Genomic DNA, 11,534 nt, shown 5'->3' with positions numbered 1-11,534 from the left:
GAGGTTTCTGTTGAGGATTGAAAACGGAGTCAGCTGTTTTATATGATATTATTGGTTCACTGTGTGCATGGCAGTAGTAGGGGCAGGCCTAAAGTTCGTAGTGAGAGAAATGAATTGACAATATATTGACCAGAAAAGGCATTTGTGCCGCAATAAGAATCTTAATGGACCACCCTTACAGCGTGGGCGGCACATTGCCCCATAATCCCACAAGCTGACGCTTCCTACTTTTCAGATTTGACGCATGAACAGTCATCATCTCAAACAAGCACAAGAAGCACTCCTAGCAAGATGCTATCAAGCCAAAATTGAATGCAAGGCAGACTGTGATTCTATTGTTGATCTGGGGTTTCTGCTAGCTAGCAATGCCGGCACTCTACTTGATCCTAATCTTGCGTTCAAGAAAGTTTGAAAGTTTCAGGGACGAGCTTGTCACATGCATTTCCATGTCTGATCTGAAACAATTTTGAATGCTTTTCGGACGCCAGACAATGCTGAGCTGAGAAGGATTCCTTTAGGTGTCGTACTTGTACGAAATGTGCTTCATGTCATGATACCGGTCCCCAGCAACCTGCACAGCATCAGTACAGCCTCAGTCAGGCGCACACCGATTCTCAGCCACTGTGAACCTTCTGCAGCCACTGCTCCCTCTCTCCTAGCCTCACACTTTCCACAAGCAGCAGAGCCCAACACACCAAATATACTTGGACCTCTCCCATCCTTGAAGCATTGGAAGGCATAAGATATAGCGCCTAAACAGTTACAAAGGCAGCACTGCTGTGTAGCTTCCCTTTTATTTTACTAGTCATGTCGAAAGCAAATCCAAGCAGCCAAGCAGATGTCGAAAGCAACTCCAAGCAGCCAAGCAGATGTACAGCAGCAGAAATCTCACCTCATGCTGTGGCACGGCGTCCTCCAATTCCTTCATCTCTTCTGCCGTGAGCTTGACGTTGACCGCAGCAACATTCTCATCCACACAAGCAACCCGCTTGGTGCCTGGGATGGGGATGACATCATCGCCTTGCTGAGTCACCCATGCCAGCGCCAGCTGACCCGGTGTCACACCCTTCTTCGCCGCCAATTGCACCACGTTCTGCACCAGCTTTGCGTTCTGCGCACACACAGACACACCAGGGGCCAATCAGGGGAGCCAAATTATCTGCCTACCACCTGCTTTTTATTCTTGCATGTGTTCTGCTAGCCAGCAGGAGACCCCTTCATATGTCTATGAGTCTTTGCTTTATGTCATCATTAAAACTAATACAGGCAGATACACCTTGCTTCTGACAGAAAGGCTTGTAATAACAACAACAACTGATAATTTGTGAATTCTCAGTGATAATATGAAGAAATAGACAATGGAGCAAGGCACACCTTGTCAAAGTGTTCTCCGGCCATGCGCGGATTGAAGCCTCGGGCCTGTTCTGGCACGTCCTCTTTACTCTTCAATGCGCCCGTCAACAACCCCCTGCCCAGGGGTGAGTACGCCAAAAACCCTATGCCCAGCTCCCTTGCTGTGGGTACTAGGTCCTCCTGCAGTACGCATCATCTCAGTGCATGGTCAGCTGATGAGTAAGTAGACATTAGTCATGTCCCCATGGACTCCATGCTCCAATAGCAACGCCTCTGCCTTCCAGGAGAGTTGGACACTGCCATATACAGACAGCAGCATGTGGAGGCAGGCATGAAGGTTTGATACAGAATTACTTCCGCCCTCTTACGATCCCCAGCACTCATAAGTGCACCAGTAGCAGCAGTGCAATATGCCACTGTGGGCATGCAAGCAGCGGTGCAAAATCCCAAGCACCCCAAGTAGTGCAAGCAGCAGCAGCAGCAGCAGTGCAGGGATGCCCCTCATATTGTGATGGTGCTAGCAGAAGGGCGGAGTTTCTCACCTCTGCGTCGCGCGAGAAAAGACTCCACTCCATCTCAAGCGCTGTGATGGGGTGAATGGCGTGCGCCCTCCTGATATCTGCCGGGCTGACCTCTGACAGGCCAAGGTACTTCACATGACCCTCCTCCACCAGCTCCTGCATGGCACCTTCAAATTCAAATTCAGATTCAAGTCCTAGCATCAAGCTCAAGTAAAAATTTGCCATGCCGTCACTTGGAGGAGGGCAAGGAATGTTCTGCTGTAGCGGATTTGTACTGTAGAAAAATATTTGGACTTTCAAGCTGAGCATATGGATTCAATTCCCAGTAGTTGCCCAATTAAGTTGTTGAGAAAGAGGAGGGAAAATCCCTTCTGCTGTTCCCAAGCACACAGTGACAGCGATTAGAATATTTTCACATGGTAGACATACCTTCATAAATTGAATGGTGTCCTCCCAGGGGGTGTTGGCATCAGGGGGTCCCCTGAAGATGAACATGTCCAGGTAGTCAACCCCCAGACGCTTCAGGGAGCTGAAGCACTCCGCCCTGCAGTGTTCCCGGCTGCCGTCATGCTTCAGCTGGCCGTCTCTCCAGGTGGGGCCCCACTTGGTTGTGATCTTGACCCGCTCTCGTGGGAACTCCTTGATCACGCTGCCTGCATCCAGGCACAAGTGGATAAGCCAAACGGGCCTAGAAAGAATTCTTCAGGTTATCTTACGCGGTGGTCCTGCCAGAGGCAAGGTGCGTCTGCAGACAAGCTGCGGGTGAAGACTGCCTTACATCCTAACCCCGTCATGGACGCGTCAACTCCAAGCAAGACCCAATCAACCGTGGGCACGTTGCTAAGTAGTAATACCGCAATCCGCCAGCCAGGCACATGTTGATGAGGCTATTGGCCCTATAAGGATTTCGGATGGATAAGGGGTCTTTCACTGCATCCTGTTGCATGGGGTGAGGAACTTGCTGATGCATGAATGCACTCTATTCACATGTTGAACAGCTTGATCTGGAAATTGTACTCGAGACATGGTGCAGCGCATCATGCTTTATGTACTGAAATGCCCTTTGCATCTAAAAGCCTCTTTTCAATCAGTCAAGCATCATTCCCGCCAACGTTGGCAAATTGAATATGCCACCGCATGGGGACATCAGGAGATTTTTGGGACGGGTGTCATGAGGGCCCTCGGCAGTACCTATGATCTCCTCATTGAGGTTCTGTCCATAGAAGGTTGCAGTGTTCAGCAGGGTCACTCCCTGCTCCAGGACATGCTTCAGAGTCTGTTCCGCCCCTTCAGCTTTCTCTGGTGCGCCAAAGGCAGTCAGTGACATGCATCCATACCCCTGCAATATTGCAGGGAATAAATCCTTACATGGCACAGGGACAGCTGTAAAATTGCGATCTGCCATCAGGCGTAATACGTTGTGCCGTAGATTATTTTTTCCTTTATCAGCGCGTTCGATCAAGCAAGCTGGAAGTGCATCCAGGACGATCAAAGTCACAAAACATGCCCTGAATGTCCTGAAAATTGGGTAAACTAATTACAATGATGCCCGAAAAGACATAGATAGAGTGTTACAAGGTGTCGGATCCCGCAAACCACGACAGCTGGTGTGCTAAGAGCACACATGGAGATCTAGCCATGACAGAAAAGCATCCCCGAGTTCTCAGATCCTCCCGAGCAGACTCGGAATTCAGACTACCTGGATAGAGCCGGAGAAACCCTGGGTTCCCAGGGATTTTTCTGGGAGGGTCTTCGTCGTGCTCATGCTTGCGGTGTCGGGACGGACTGTAGGCGATGTGAAATGAAAAGGATCGGTGCAAGATTGCGAGCAACTGCCAAGATGAAGTTTTTAGGAAGTTATTAAGGGATGGACTCGGTAAGAAGCAATCAGAAGAGTATCGACCTGAAATAGAGGTCCAACGTAAAGTCGTTTTTACGTAAGTCTCGATTACAAGACGGGTCCGTCAGCCGGTCACCTCATCGACCAGTGAGTCCAACGGAATTGCACTTGAGCTCAGCAAGCAGACCCGTCTCTGGAAGCCAAGCTATACATGACATGTTACGGAAATGGCCACTTGCAGGAGATTGTAAAAGCCCTATGCCTGCCACAAAATTCCAATGATCATGCATGCACTACGGCACACGCTGTGCGCAAGTTGATAATTCTGGAAGTCCAATTCTCGTGTCATATCATATGGATGATCCTGGGTCAACTATTTTCAACTCTCTGCAGAGGTGCATGCACTGGCGCCCTCTTATCTCCTCACAAGAACCTGTGATCTCATCTCACCGCACGGGCCCGGCAACTTCATTTAGCAAGATGCCAGGCTTCGACAGCTGCTAGCAGATGAAACACTGCCTGCTGCTGCAACGGTGCCACAACACATCCCATCACCGGTCTACATGATGGGTGCGGGCGGTCTGAAGCTGTTGACGACTCCTTCAAGGGTAGCCCTGTACGTGGACAAGTCAGCCTCTGGGCACTGGGCAGTCAGAGTGTAGAAGCGATTGTACCTGCAGCCATCAGCAGCTCATGTCACCCCAATGCATACTACTTGCATCCAAGTCCCACAGACACATCAAGCAGGCGTCTTATGCAAGTGCGTCAACGACACGGTACTGCCGTGTGCAGCTCAAAACATTTGGCATCAGAATAGCAGGCAGCGAAGCACAGCTATGCAGAGCTCTCTGCAGGTCTGATGCCAAATATCGGCTGATTGCTGAATGTGCATGCATGATGTCCCCACGATGTCATCATTAGGGACATCACTCACCGCCCATTAAAGCCGAGCGCCACAGCCGACAGGAAGTGGCGAGGCTCGATCTCCTCAGGCTTCTGCACGGTGTACTCCAAGAAATACATGCCAGACCGCGACTTGGCGTCCAGCAGTTTTGCTCTCTGTGCAGCACAGTCAATGCTGCTGACACCTGTCATCACGCTAAGCCGAACAAGAGGCTCCTAGTCCAAGAAAATTGCAACACTGTCCTGACCCCTGACTCTGCAACTCAATGTTTGCAGGTGCAACTGCAGGAGAGACAAACGACCGTGCCACGAAACAGGAGCATTGAATGCCTCATACTGGGCCATGCAGGAGTTTGCTTCAATGTTGCTGAAAAACATTTGGGAGAATGTGAATTGTTTCGAAGTCGTTATTGGCCTTGCCTGGACTGATTGAGGCCTATTCATGCCTCCGCGCAAAAGGAAGGATCGATCCAAAGAGGCAATGAGGTTCTCGCCAAAACTGTCTGCACTGCCAAAGCTGCCCAGTGCGGTGTAGTCAGCACCCACATTGGTGACCAGCACCGTCACATTTGTGTCCGTGCCGCCCTCAGGGTACCTGCACAGATCATCTTCAACTCTGTGTGACTCTCAAGAGTGCTTTTACAACGCTGGTTTTGACATCAGGTTGCCTTTGCACCCTCTAAATGACACGTGCAGAATGCAGCCGATTATCAATTATGTGCTAACTTAAGCAGGGCACCCACGCACCATGCCAGCGCTCTTCTTGTGCCAGTGGCACCAGTGAAGCCCTTGTTCCCAGGAGCTGCTCCCTGCGCGGCAATCCAGCCTGCGTACCGGATCTTGATCTCAGATGAATTGCATTGTATATTGCTAGCATGCCGTACTGTGAGACCTGGAGCTATCAGCAAGCCATGGGGACCTCAGCGGTGTGCATTGGCAAGCAGGATACGACGTGGACACTGATGGAACAAACTTGGTGCCACACCTTGGGGGACAGATATTTTGAACTTGTCCCTCTCGTCTTCAAAGGGCGCCAGCTCGTCGCCTGTGGACTGTACAGCGTTAGCAAGCAATGTTCTGATATTGTTAATGCCAAACCAATCCAGGATTCCTTGGAATTGATGAGGAGGTTACGCAACAGTCACCTGCTGAAGCTGGGGCTGTCATTGAACAGAGGGCAAAGGAAGCCAGACCGGTCAGGAGAGACCGTCTGTCCAGCTCCATTCCTCCTGACCTCGGCTTCTCAGATATCTCTCTTGCTGGCGCCGTCGTCTTTGCCATTACCTTGAAGTGTTTCTCATGTGAGGATCCACGTCCAGGTCCTGCGGGGTCAAGCCCAAGGTGCTGTCAAGAAAGCTCAAAAAATGACCTTATTCAATACACAGAAATGGCAGATAGCTCCCTACCTTGATGTATAAAAGGTCTGAATGGTTGGAATCTATTCGCAGGAAAGTGTGAAACCGATTGAAGTAGGCTGCCAGAAGATGAGGACAGCATGTCCAGTTCCATCTTGCGTTTGCTTCTTAGAACAGATTCCTTTCAATGTAGAATCACTACGACTCTCGACAAGATGGGATGTCCCAATGCGCTTCAGTAGAATTCAAAATGTTGTAATCAGCATTGCCTTGACAAGATAGGATCATAATGACCGAGTTGTTCAGAAGCTGCCCCGTTATGACTCGAGTAACGTGACCTGACAGTGCACTGCGTGTTCATTTCTTGGAGCCAGAAGGCACAAGGAAGGCCTGGCCGTGAGTTTGGATATATTATAGTGGGAATGATGGGGACCAAGATGAAAAGAGCTGGGTTTCTGAGTCTCCTGTGCCTCAGCATCGGTTTACTAGCACAGGCCCAACAATCTCCGCTGCGAGTTCCTCTCAAGAAACGCACGCTCGATGCCGAGCAAGTCAGAGCCACTCAGACGGCGCTGCATGCACGCAATGTGAGGAATGTGGCCAACGCTCTGCGCGGCGAACCCGAGGAGGCAGACATCCCGCTGCTCGACTTCCTTGATGCTCAGTGTATGCAATTTGTCATTGCCCAATGAAAGATCTCTTCAGTTACACCTATGGGTGAGAACTGAAAAGGCAGATCTGAAGCATCGATTGAGCAGGTCTTTTGGTCTGTCTAGTTGATTGATCGGAGCTACTTGCAGCTCCAGTGACAAAGGAGAAATCATTTTCTACATCGCAATATTACATCAATTGAGCTTTATACGATTACGGGAATTGTCAACCATGACTTGTACCAGTGGTCTTCAATTTAGTAGTTTCCAGGTATGCATCCCTGATCTGAGTCACATGTCTTAGTGTCGCAGATTATGGAGAGATCGGCTTGGGCACGCCAGAACAGAAATTCACGGTCGTGTTCGACACTGGAAGCTCCAACCTGTGGGTGCCCTCCTCACAGTGCAGCTACTTCGACCTGGCCTGCCTGCTCCACAACAAGTTCTATGCCTCCAAGTCACGGACGTACCAGGTGCTCCGCGAGACCCTCTTCATGCTTTATCATGCACGTCCTGCCAACATATGAATGAGATTGCAGCCATGGAGGGGCAAGTGAAAAAGAAGGCCTCCCTCGTGGCCTACCAAGCAAAGTGCAGGGCCAAATGTAAGTCAAAGATGTGCATGCATACAGGCCAATGGCACGGACTTTGCCATCCAGTACGGCAGCGGGTCGCTGTCGGGCTTCTTCAGCACAGATGTGCTGTCCCTGGGCAGCCTGAATGTGCAGAACCAGACCTTTGCCGAGGCCACCAAGGAGCCAGGCCTCGCCTTTGTCGCCGCCAAGTTTGACGGCATCCTGGTGCGCAGTCGCTGCATTGGACTCCTAATTCATGCCAGTGATGCTAGCCTTCAACGACTAACAGCATGGGTACCAAGGACCTTGCCATGGCCTGTGGCACCTGCAAAGCCTTCCATGCAGTCCAGCCAGAAAGCACCAAAACTTTATGCATCTTGCCACCCCTTGTGCAACAGCTATCGTAGGAATGGCAGATCATGCTGCAGTTTTGTCTCCTTTTGAATCATGGTGACCTGTGCAGACTTTCATGCGCGAGTTGCTGTACCAAACTTTGAGGGTGCTGAAGGTGGTGGCGGCAACCGCCATATTTTTCTGAACTTTCCATGGTTTTAGTTGCGCACATTACAGGAGTGCTGAGGCATGAATCCATTTCAACCGCAGGGCCTGGCCTTCCCGGAGATCAGCATCGGCGAAGTGACACCGCCATTCCAGAACATGGTGCAGCAGGGGCTCGTGCCGGAGCCGGTGTTCTCCTTCTGGCTCAACCGCAACGACCCCTCCGGCCCAGGCGGCGAGCTTGTCCTCGGCGGTGTTGACCCCTCTCACTACACCGGGGAGCACCTCTGGTGCGTGCTGCTGTCACCTCTGTTTGCTGATATTGTATGTGGCATGCTCACTGACGCCAGCCTCTTGGCCCTGCAAGAAGGAGTGCATTGTGCGCAATGTGGGCTTTGTGCTGCCATGCCGTGGCATGCTAGGTGGTCGAGAATGCGCTGCATTGGGGCCCTGTCCTGAGGAGTGGCGTTGTGTTTGTGCCTAGCATCCGTATGTGTCCTTTGCGGTCTGAGAGGGTGTCGGATTTGGCATGGGCCTGGCCTTTGCCAGCCACAGCATGTCCGAGTCTTGCCCTTGGTGCATGCTTATAGCTCCATGCGCGGAGGAAGGTTCTGGACGTGGCTGAAACGCTTATAATGCCATAATTTCTCCATCATCCCACACTTTTGGGAATATCCACGGTGTTTTTTAGCTAGCCGCTTAATATGCAATGCATCAGCCTACAGAATACCGTAACCTGATGCGTGCATGGCAACTGAGCGTGCATGCATGCATGGCCCAGGGTGAACGTGACGCGGCGTGCATACTGGCAGTTTGACCTGGGCGGCATCAGCGTGCCAGGCACCAACAGCCCCTGTGCGGACGGCTGCCAGGCCATCGCTGACTCTGGTACATCGCTGATCGTGGGCCCGAGTGATGAGATCGCCGAGATCAACCGAGCCATCGGCGCCAAGGGCGTCCTGCCTGCGGTGAGGCCTTCGCTTGTCTGCGCTTGAGAAGAACTTCTCGAGAGAAATGTAACACTTTCTATGATCGGGATCTACCTACTTGCAGCAATGCCTCAGCTCTATCATGTTCCCATTTTTGCCATTGGTGCTCAGATAACCTCATCTGTCGCGATACACTGACAAATACCTGAGCCCTTAGGACTGCTGCATTCATAATTGATCACTGCTGGTCCTTGCTTGTATTTGAATGACTCGCATGGCCTGTATTGTACCCCACTTGCTTTCAGACTAATACAGTCCAGTGCAAGTATGTTCAGATTGTTCAACACTCCCCTGCTACTATCAAAGCAGGCCACTTTGGTAGTGCCAGGGCGAGTCGACAGGATTGAACATGCTGGAACTTTACTAGTTTATGAGTACGAAGTTCTTAGAAATGCATGCTCAATTGGTTCATTGAGTGTCAGTCCTCGCCGTCAAATATTCAACAATTTACAGGGAATATCAATCATAGCACACCTCAATTGGTGCTAGCCCCGCAGAGACTGAGTGTGAGCTGTGGGCCCAACGCAGGAGTGCCGTGAGCTGGTGCGGCAGTACGTGCCGGAGATCATGAAGGCGGTGATCAGCCTGCCAGAGGAACAGGTCTGCGGCGCCATCGGCCTTTGCAGCGCATCTTCCCTTCACCGTGGCGGTGCGCAATGTGCTCTTTCAAATGGTCTCACAGCGGCCAGGCAGTGGCGAAATTTGTGATCTCGTACTTGTGGGTATTGTTGTTTGTTAGATAACTTGCGTTCAGGAGGGAGATGTTGCCGGTGTTTGAGATTTTGGACATTGTATTGGGCAGGTGCGGCCAAGGCGGCAGCTTCCAGGCGGCTGCTGGTTGAGGATGAGGCGCTTGGCGCGCCCGACCCGGTCTGCCAGTTCTGCGAGATGGCCGTCAGCTACGTCAAGGTGCGCCTGCTTGTTTGCACTTTCTGCTCACCATCCAATGCACTTCGCCCAATCCGCAGGACCTGGTCAGGACTTCTGTCATGTACTTGCTGGCACGCACTGCATGTCCTTTATCTCGGCTCTTGTGTCAGGTCTGTCACTGGGCAGAGCCGCAGATTCTATCATTGTGCGCCAATGCCGCTGCCCTTGCGTTAGCTAGCGTGCCTTACTCATGGCTTCAATGTGTCGCCTGGAACTTTATCACATGAGCCATGTGGGTGGCGCACCAGTGGGCCACACTTTGGTGCATGTGGAACCCACTCAATATCTTGTCGACAATAGCCCAAATAGGTAGACCAAAGGGAGAAGAATGCAGACGTCAAGGCAGAGCGAGCGCCAGACTATAGGAGAAGCGCAGCCTCGCAAGTGCAACAGGCGACGCACTAAGGCATACATGTTGTGGCCCGCAGATAGCTCTGGCGAACCACGAGACGCAGGAGCAGATCATCGGACAGCTGGACGGCCTGTGCGACACGCTCGCCATCTTCTCATCCTCCCAGGCGCTCGTGGACTGCGAAGCAATCCCATCCATGCCCCCCGTCACCTTCACCATCGCTGGAAAGAAGTTCACCCTCTCGGCCGAGGACTACGTGCTGCAGGTGCTCCTCAGCACCCCTTGGACACTGGGGCTATGCTGCTTCAAACTATCGTGTGTCTGTTATCGTCCTGTCTCATATCGGGGAATATCCCTGTCGGGCCCTTTGCAGTCGTGAAAAGGGTTGCTGCAAGAAGAGAGGCAGCCGCGCCAGCTGTGGCATGGCACCATTCTGCAGATTCATGTACCAAGTTGATCCAGCTGGACGAGTGTGTCAGACTAGCTTCATGCACAATGACGGCTGTTTGTGGCTCTGTACCCAATTTGCCACAGAGGGTTAAGGCTGGCACGGTCTGAAGGTCCAGGCAAGTCACAGCTGCGATCGCTAGAGTTGCATGCCTGTCACTTTGTGTGCAGTATTGTGCTACACCGCGTTTGTCCTGCCTGGACTTCAGTCCAGCTACCTGGCCTAGTTATCAGAGTTAATCGTCACCGTCCACTGCAGCCGTGGGGCAATTCGAAAAGCGTTTTCTATTGCAACAAGATTGGTTTTGGCAGGACTTGATTGTCACAAGGACGTGATAAATCTGCAACAAGTGATGGTTTAATACCGAACTACTCCGGTGTGCACAGGTGAGTGCGGGCGGCGCGACTCAGTGCGTGAGTGGTTTCATGGGGCTCGATCTGCCGCCGCCAGCCGGGCCGCTGTGGATCCTGGGTGACGTATTCATGGGCGCCTATCACACCGTCTTTGATGTCGGCAACGAGCGCGTCGGGTTCGCTGACTCAGTCCGCTGAGTCACCCGCTGACGTGACCCCTACTCACCCAGCATTCTGCCCTCACAGAGTAAGTGCTTATTGGAGCAGCTGCGTGGGGAGGTACTGCGGTAGTGCCAAGTACTGAGGTGGTGAGACCTGTTGAACCAGCCTTTGTCTCGACGAAGTCTGAGCAGCTGCGGTGGAAAGAAGAGCCAATGCTGTGTGGCAGGGATCCTGAATGAAGGCAATAAGCGGGGCAGGTGTCACAGGGTGCTAACTGGTCCAAGCTCTGAGTTTCTCAAGAACGCAAGTGCTGGTGGGTGACAAATGCACGGGTAATAGTGGATGCTTTGGCATGTTTGAATTGTGCATCAACAATATGTGCATCAACACAGTGTTCCACTATTGCAGACATGATGTCCTGAAATGAAGAGAGTGCCTGCAAAGAGATGATTGAAAATGCAGTAATTCTGCTGGAATTTCATTTGAATTTCTTTTTGTCGCCCATGTGTACGATATGTTTGTGCGTGCAGACCGCTAGGATGAGCCAATTTCTGGCTGCTGAACACAGAGATGTGATGCATATGTAATGTTCAGATCGCTAGCTA

The 11,534-nt window shown here is 51.7% G+C and overlaps 3 protein-coding genes across 3 annotated transcripts; 1 reads left to right on the top strand and 2 right to left on the bottom strand.

Moving 5' to 3' along the window:
• Nucleotides 1-163: 163 nt before the first annotated feature.
• Nucleotides 164-3,739, bottom strand: COCSUDRAFT_25823 (aldo/keto reductase). The gene is made up of 7 exons (XM_005643826.1): nucleotides 3,574-3,739; nucleotides 3,066-3,213; nucleotides 2,304-2,527; nucleotides 1,896-2,030; nucleotides 1,375-1,533; nucleotides 893-1,111; nucleotides 164-571 (listed from the first exon to the last, which is right to left on the bottom strand). The coding sequence occupies exons 1-7, from the start codon at nucleotides 3,637-3,639 to the stop codon at nucleotides 515-517; spliced, it is 1,008 nt and encodes a 335-aa protein (XP_005643883.1). The 5' UTR covers nucleotides 3,640-3,739; the 3' UTR covers nucleotides 164-514.
• Nucleotides 3,740-4,273: 534 nt separating this feature from the next.
• On the bottom strand, nucleotides 4,274-5,898 carry COCSUDRAFT_58632 (hypothetical protein; the record flags this gene model as incomplete). The annotated part of the gene is made up of 5 exons (XM_005643825.1): nucleotides 4,274-4,388; nucleotides 4,649-4,773; nucleotides 5,044-5,212; nucleotides 5,365-5,443; nucleotides 5,811-5,898. The coding sequence occupies 5 exons, from the start codon at nucleotides 5,896-5,898 to the stop codon at nucleotides 4,274-4,276; spliced, it is 576 nt and encodes a 191-aa protein (XP_005643882.1).
• A 459-nt stretch (nucleotides 5,899-6,357) lies between these two features.
• Nucleotides 6,358-11,532, top strand: COCSUDRAFT_48914 (putative aspartic protease). Its single transcript, XM_005643824.1, has 9 exons — nucleotides 6,358-6,638; nucleotides 6,935-7,095; nucleotides 7,255-7,422; nucleotides 7,801-7,985; nucleotides 8,477-8,663; nucleotides 9,213-9,333; nucleotides 9,487-9,593; nucleotides 10,043-10,231; nucleotides 10,801-11,532. Exons 1-9 carry the CDS (start codon nucleotides 6,395-6,397, stop codon nucleotides 10,963-10,965), a joined length of 1,527 nt encoding a protein of 508 aa, XP_005643881.1. The 5' UTR covers nucleotides 6,358-6,394; the 3' UTR covers nucleotides 10,966-11,532.
• Nucleotides 11,533-11,534: the final 2 nt, after the last annotated feature.

The sequence above is a fragment of the Coccomyxa subellipsoidea genome (assembly GCF_000258705.1).
Source record: "Coccomyxa subellipsoidea C-169, whole genome shotgun sequence".
Lineage (NCBI taxonomy): Eukaryota > Viridiplantae > Chlorophyta > Trebouxiophyceae > Coccomyxaceae > Coccomyxa > Coccomyxa subellipsoidea.
This window is presented reverse-complemented; position numbering and strand designations above follow the sequence as displayed.

Bases quoted from the DNA above. Each gene is read 5' to 3' on its own strand.
- COCSUDRAFT_25823 (XM_005643826.1), bottom strand. From the start codon at position 3,639: ATGAGCACGACGAAGACCCTCCCAGAAAAATCCCTGGGAACCCAGGGT. The intron at 2,031-2,303 runs GTATGTCTACCA...GGTGCCATGCAG, and splicing joins ACACCATTCAATTTATGAAG to GAGCTGGTGGAGGAGGGTCA. The intron at 1,534-1,895 runs GTGAGAAACTCC...TGCGTACTGCAG, and splicing joins TTTTCTCGCGCGACGCAGAG to GAGGACCTAGTACCCACAGC.
- COCSUDRAFT_48914 (XM_005643824.1), top strand. From the start codon at position 6,395: ATGATGGGGACCAAGATGAAAAGAGCTGGGTTTCTGAGTCTCCTGTGC. The intron at 7,423-7,800 runs GTGCGCAGTCGC...TTTCAACCGCAG, and splicing joins CCAAGTTTGACGGCATCCTG to GGCCTGGCCTTCCCGGAGAT. The intron at 9,334-9,486 runs GTGCGCAATGTG...TGTATTGGGCAG, and splicing joins ATCTTCCCTTCACCGTGGCG to GTGCGGCCAAGGCGGCAGCT.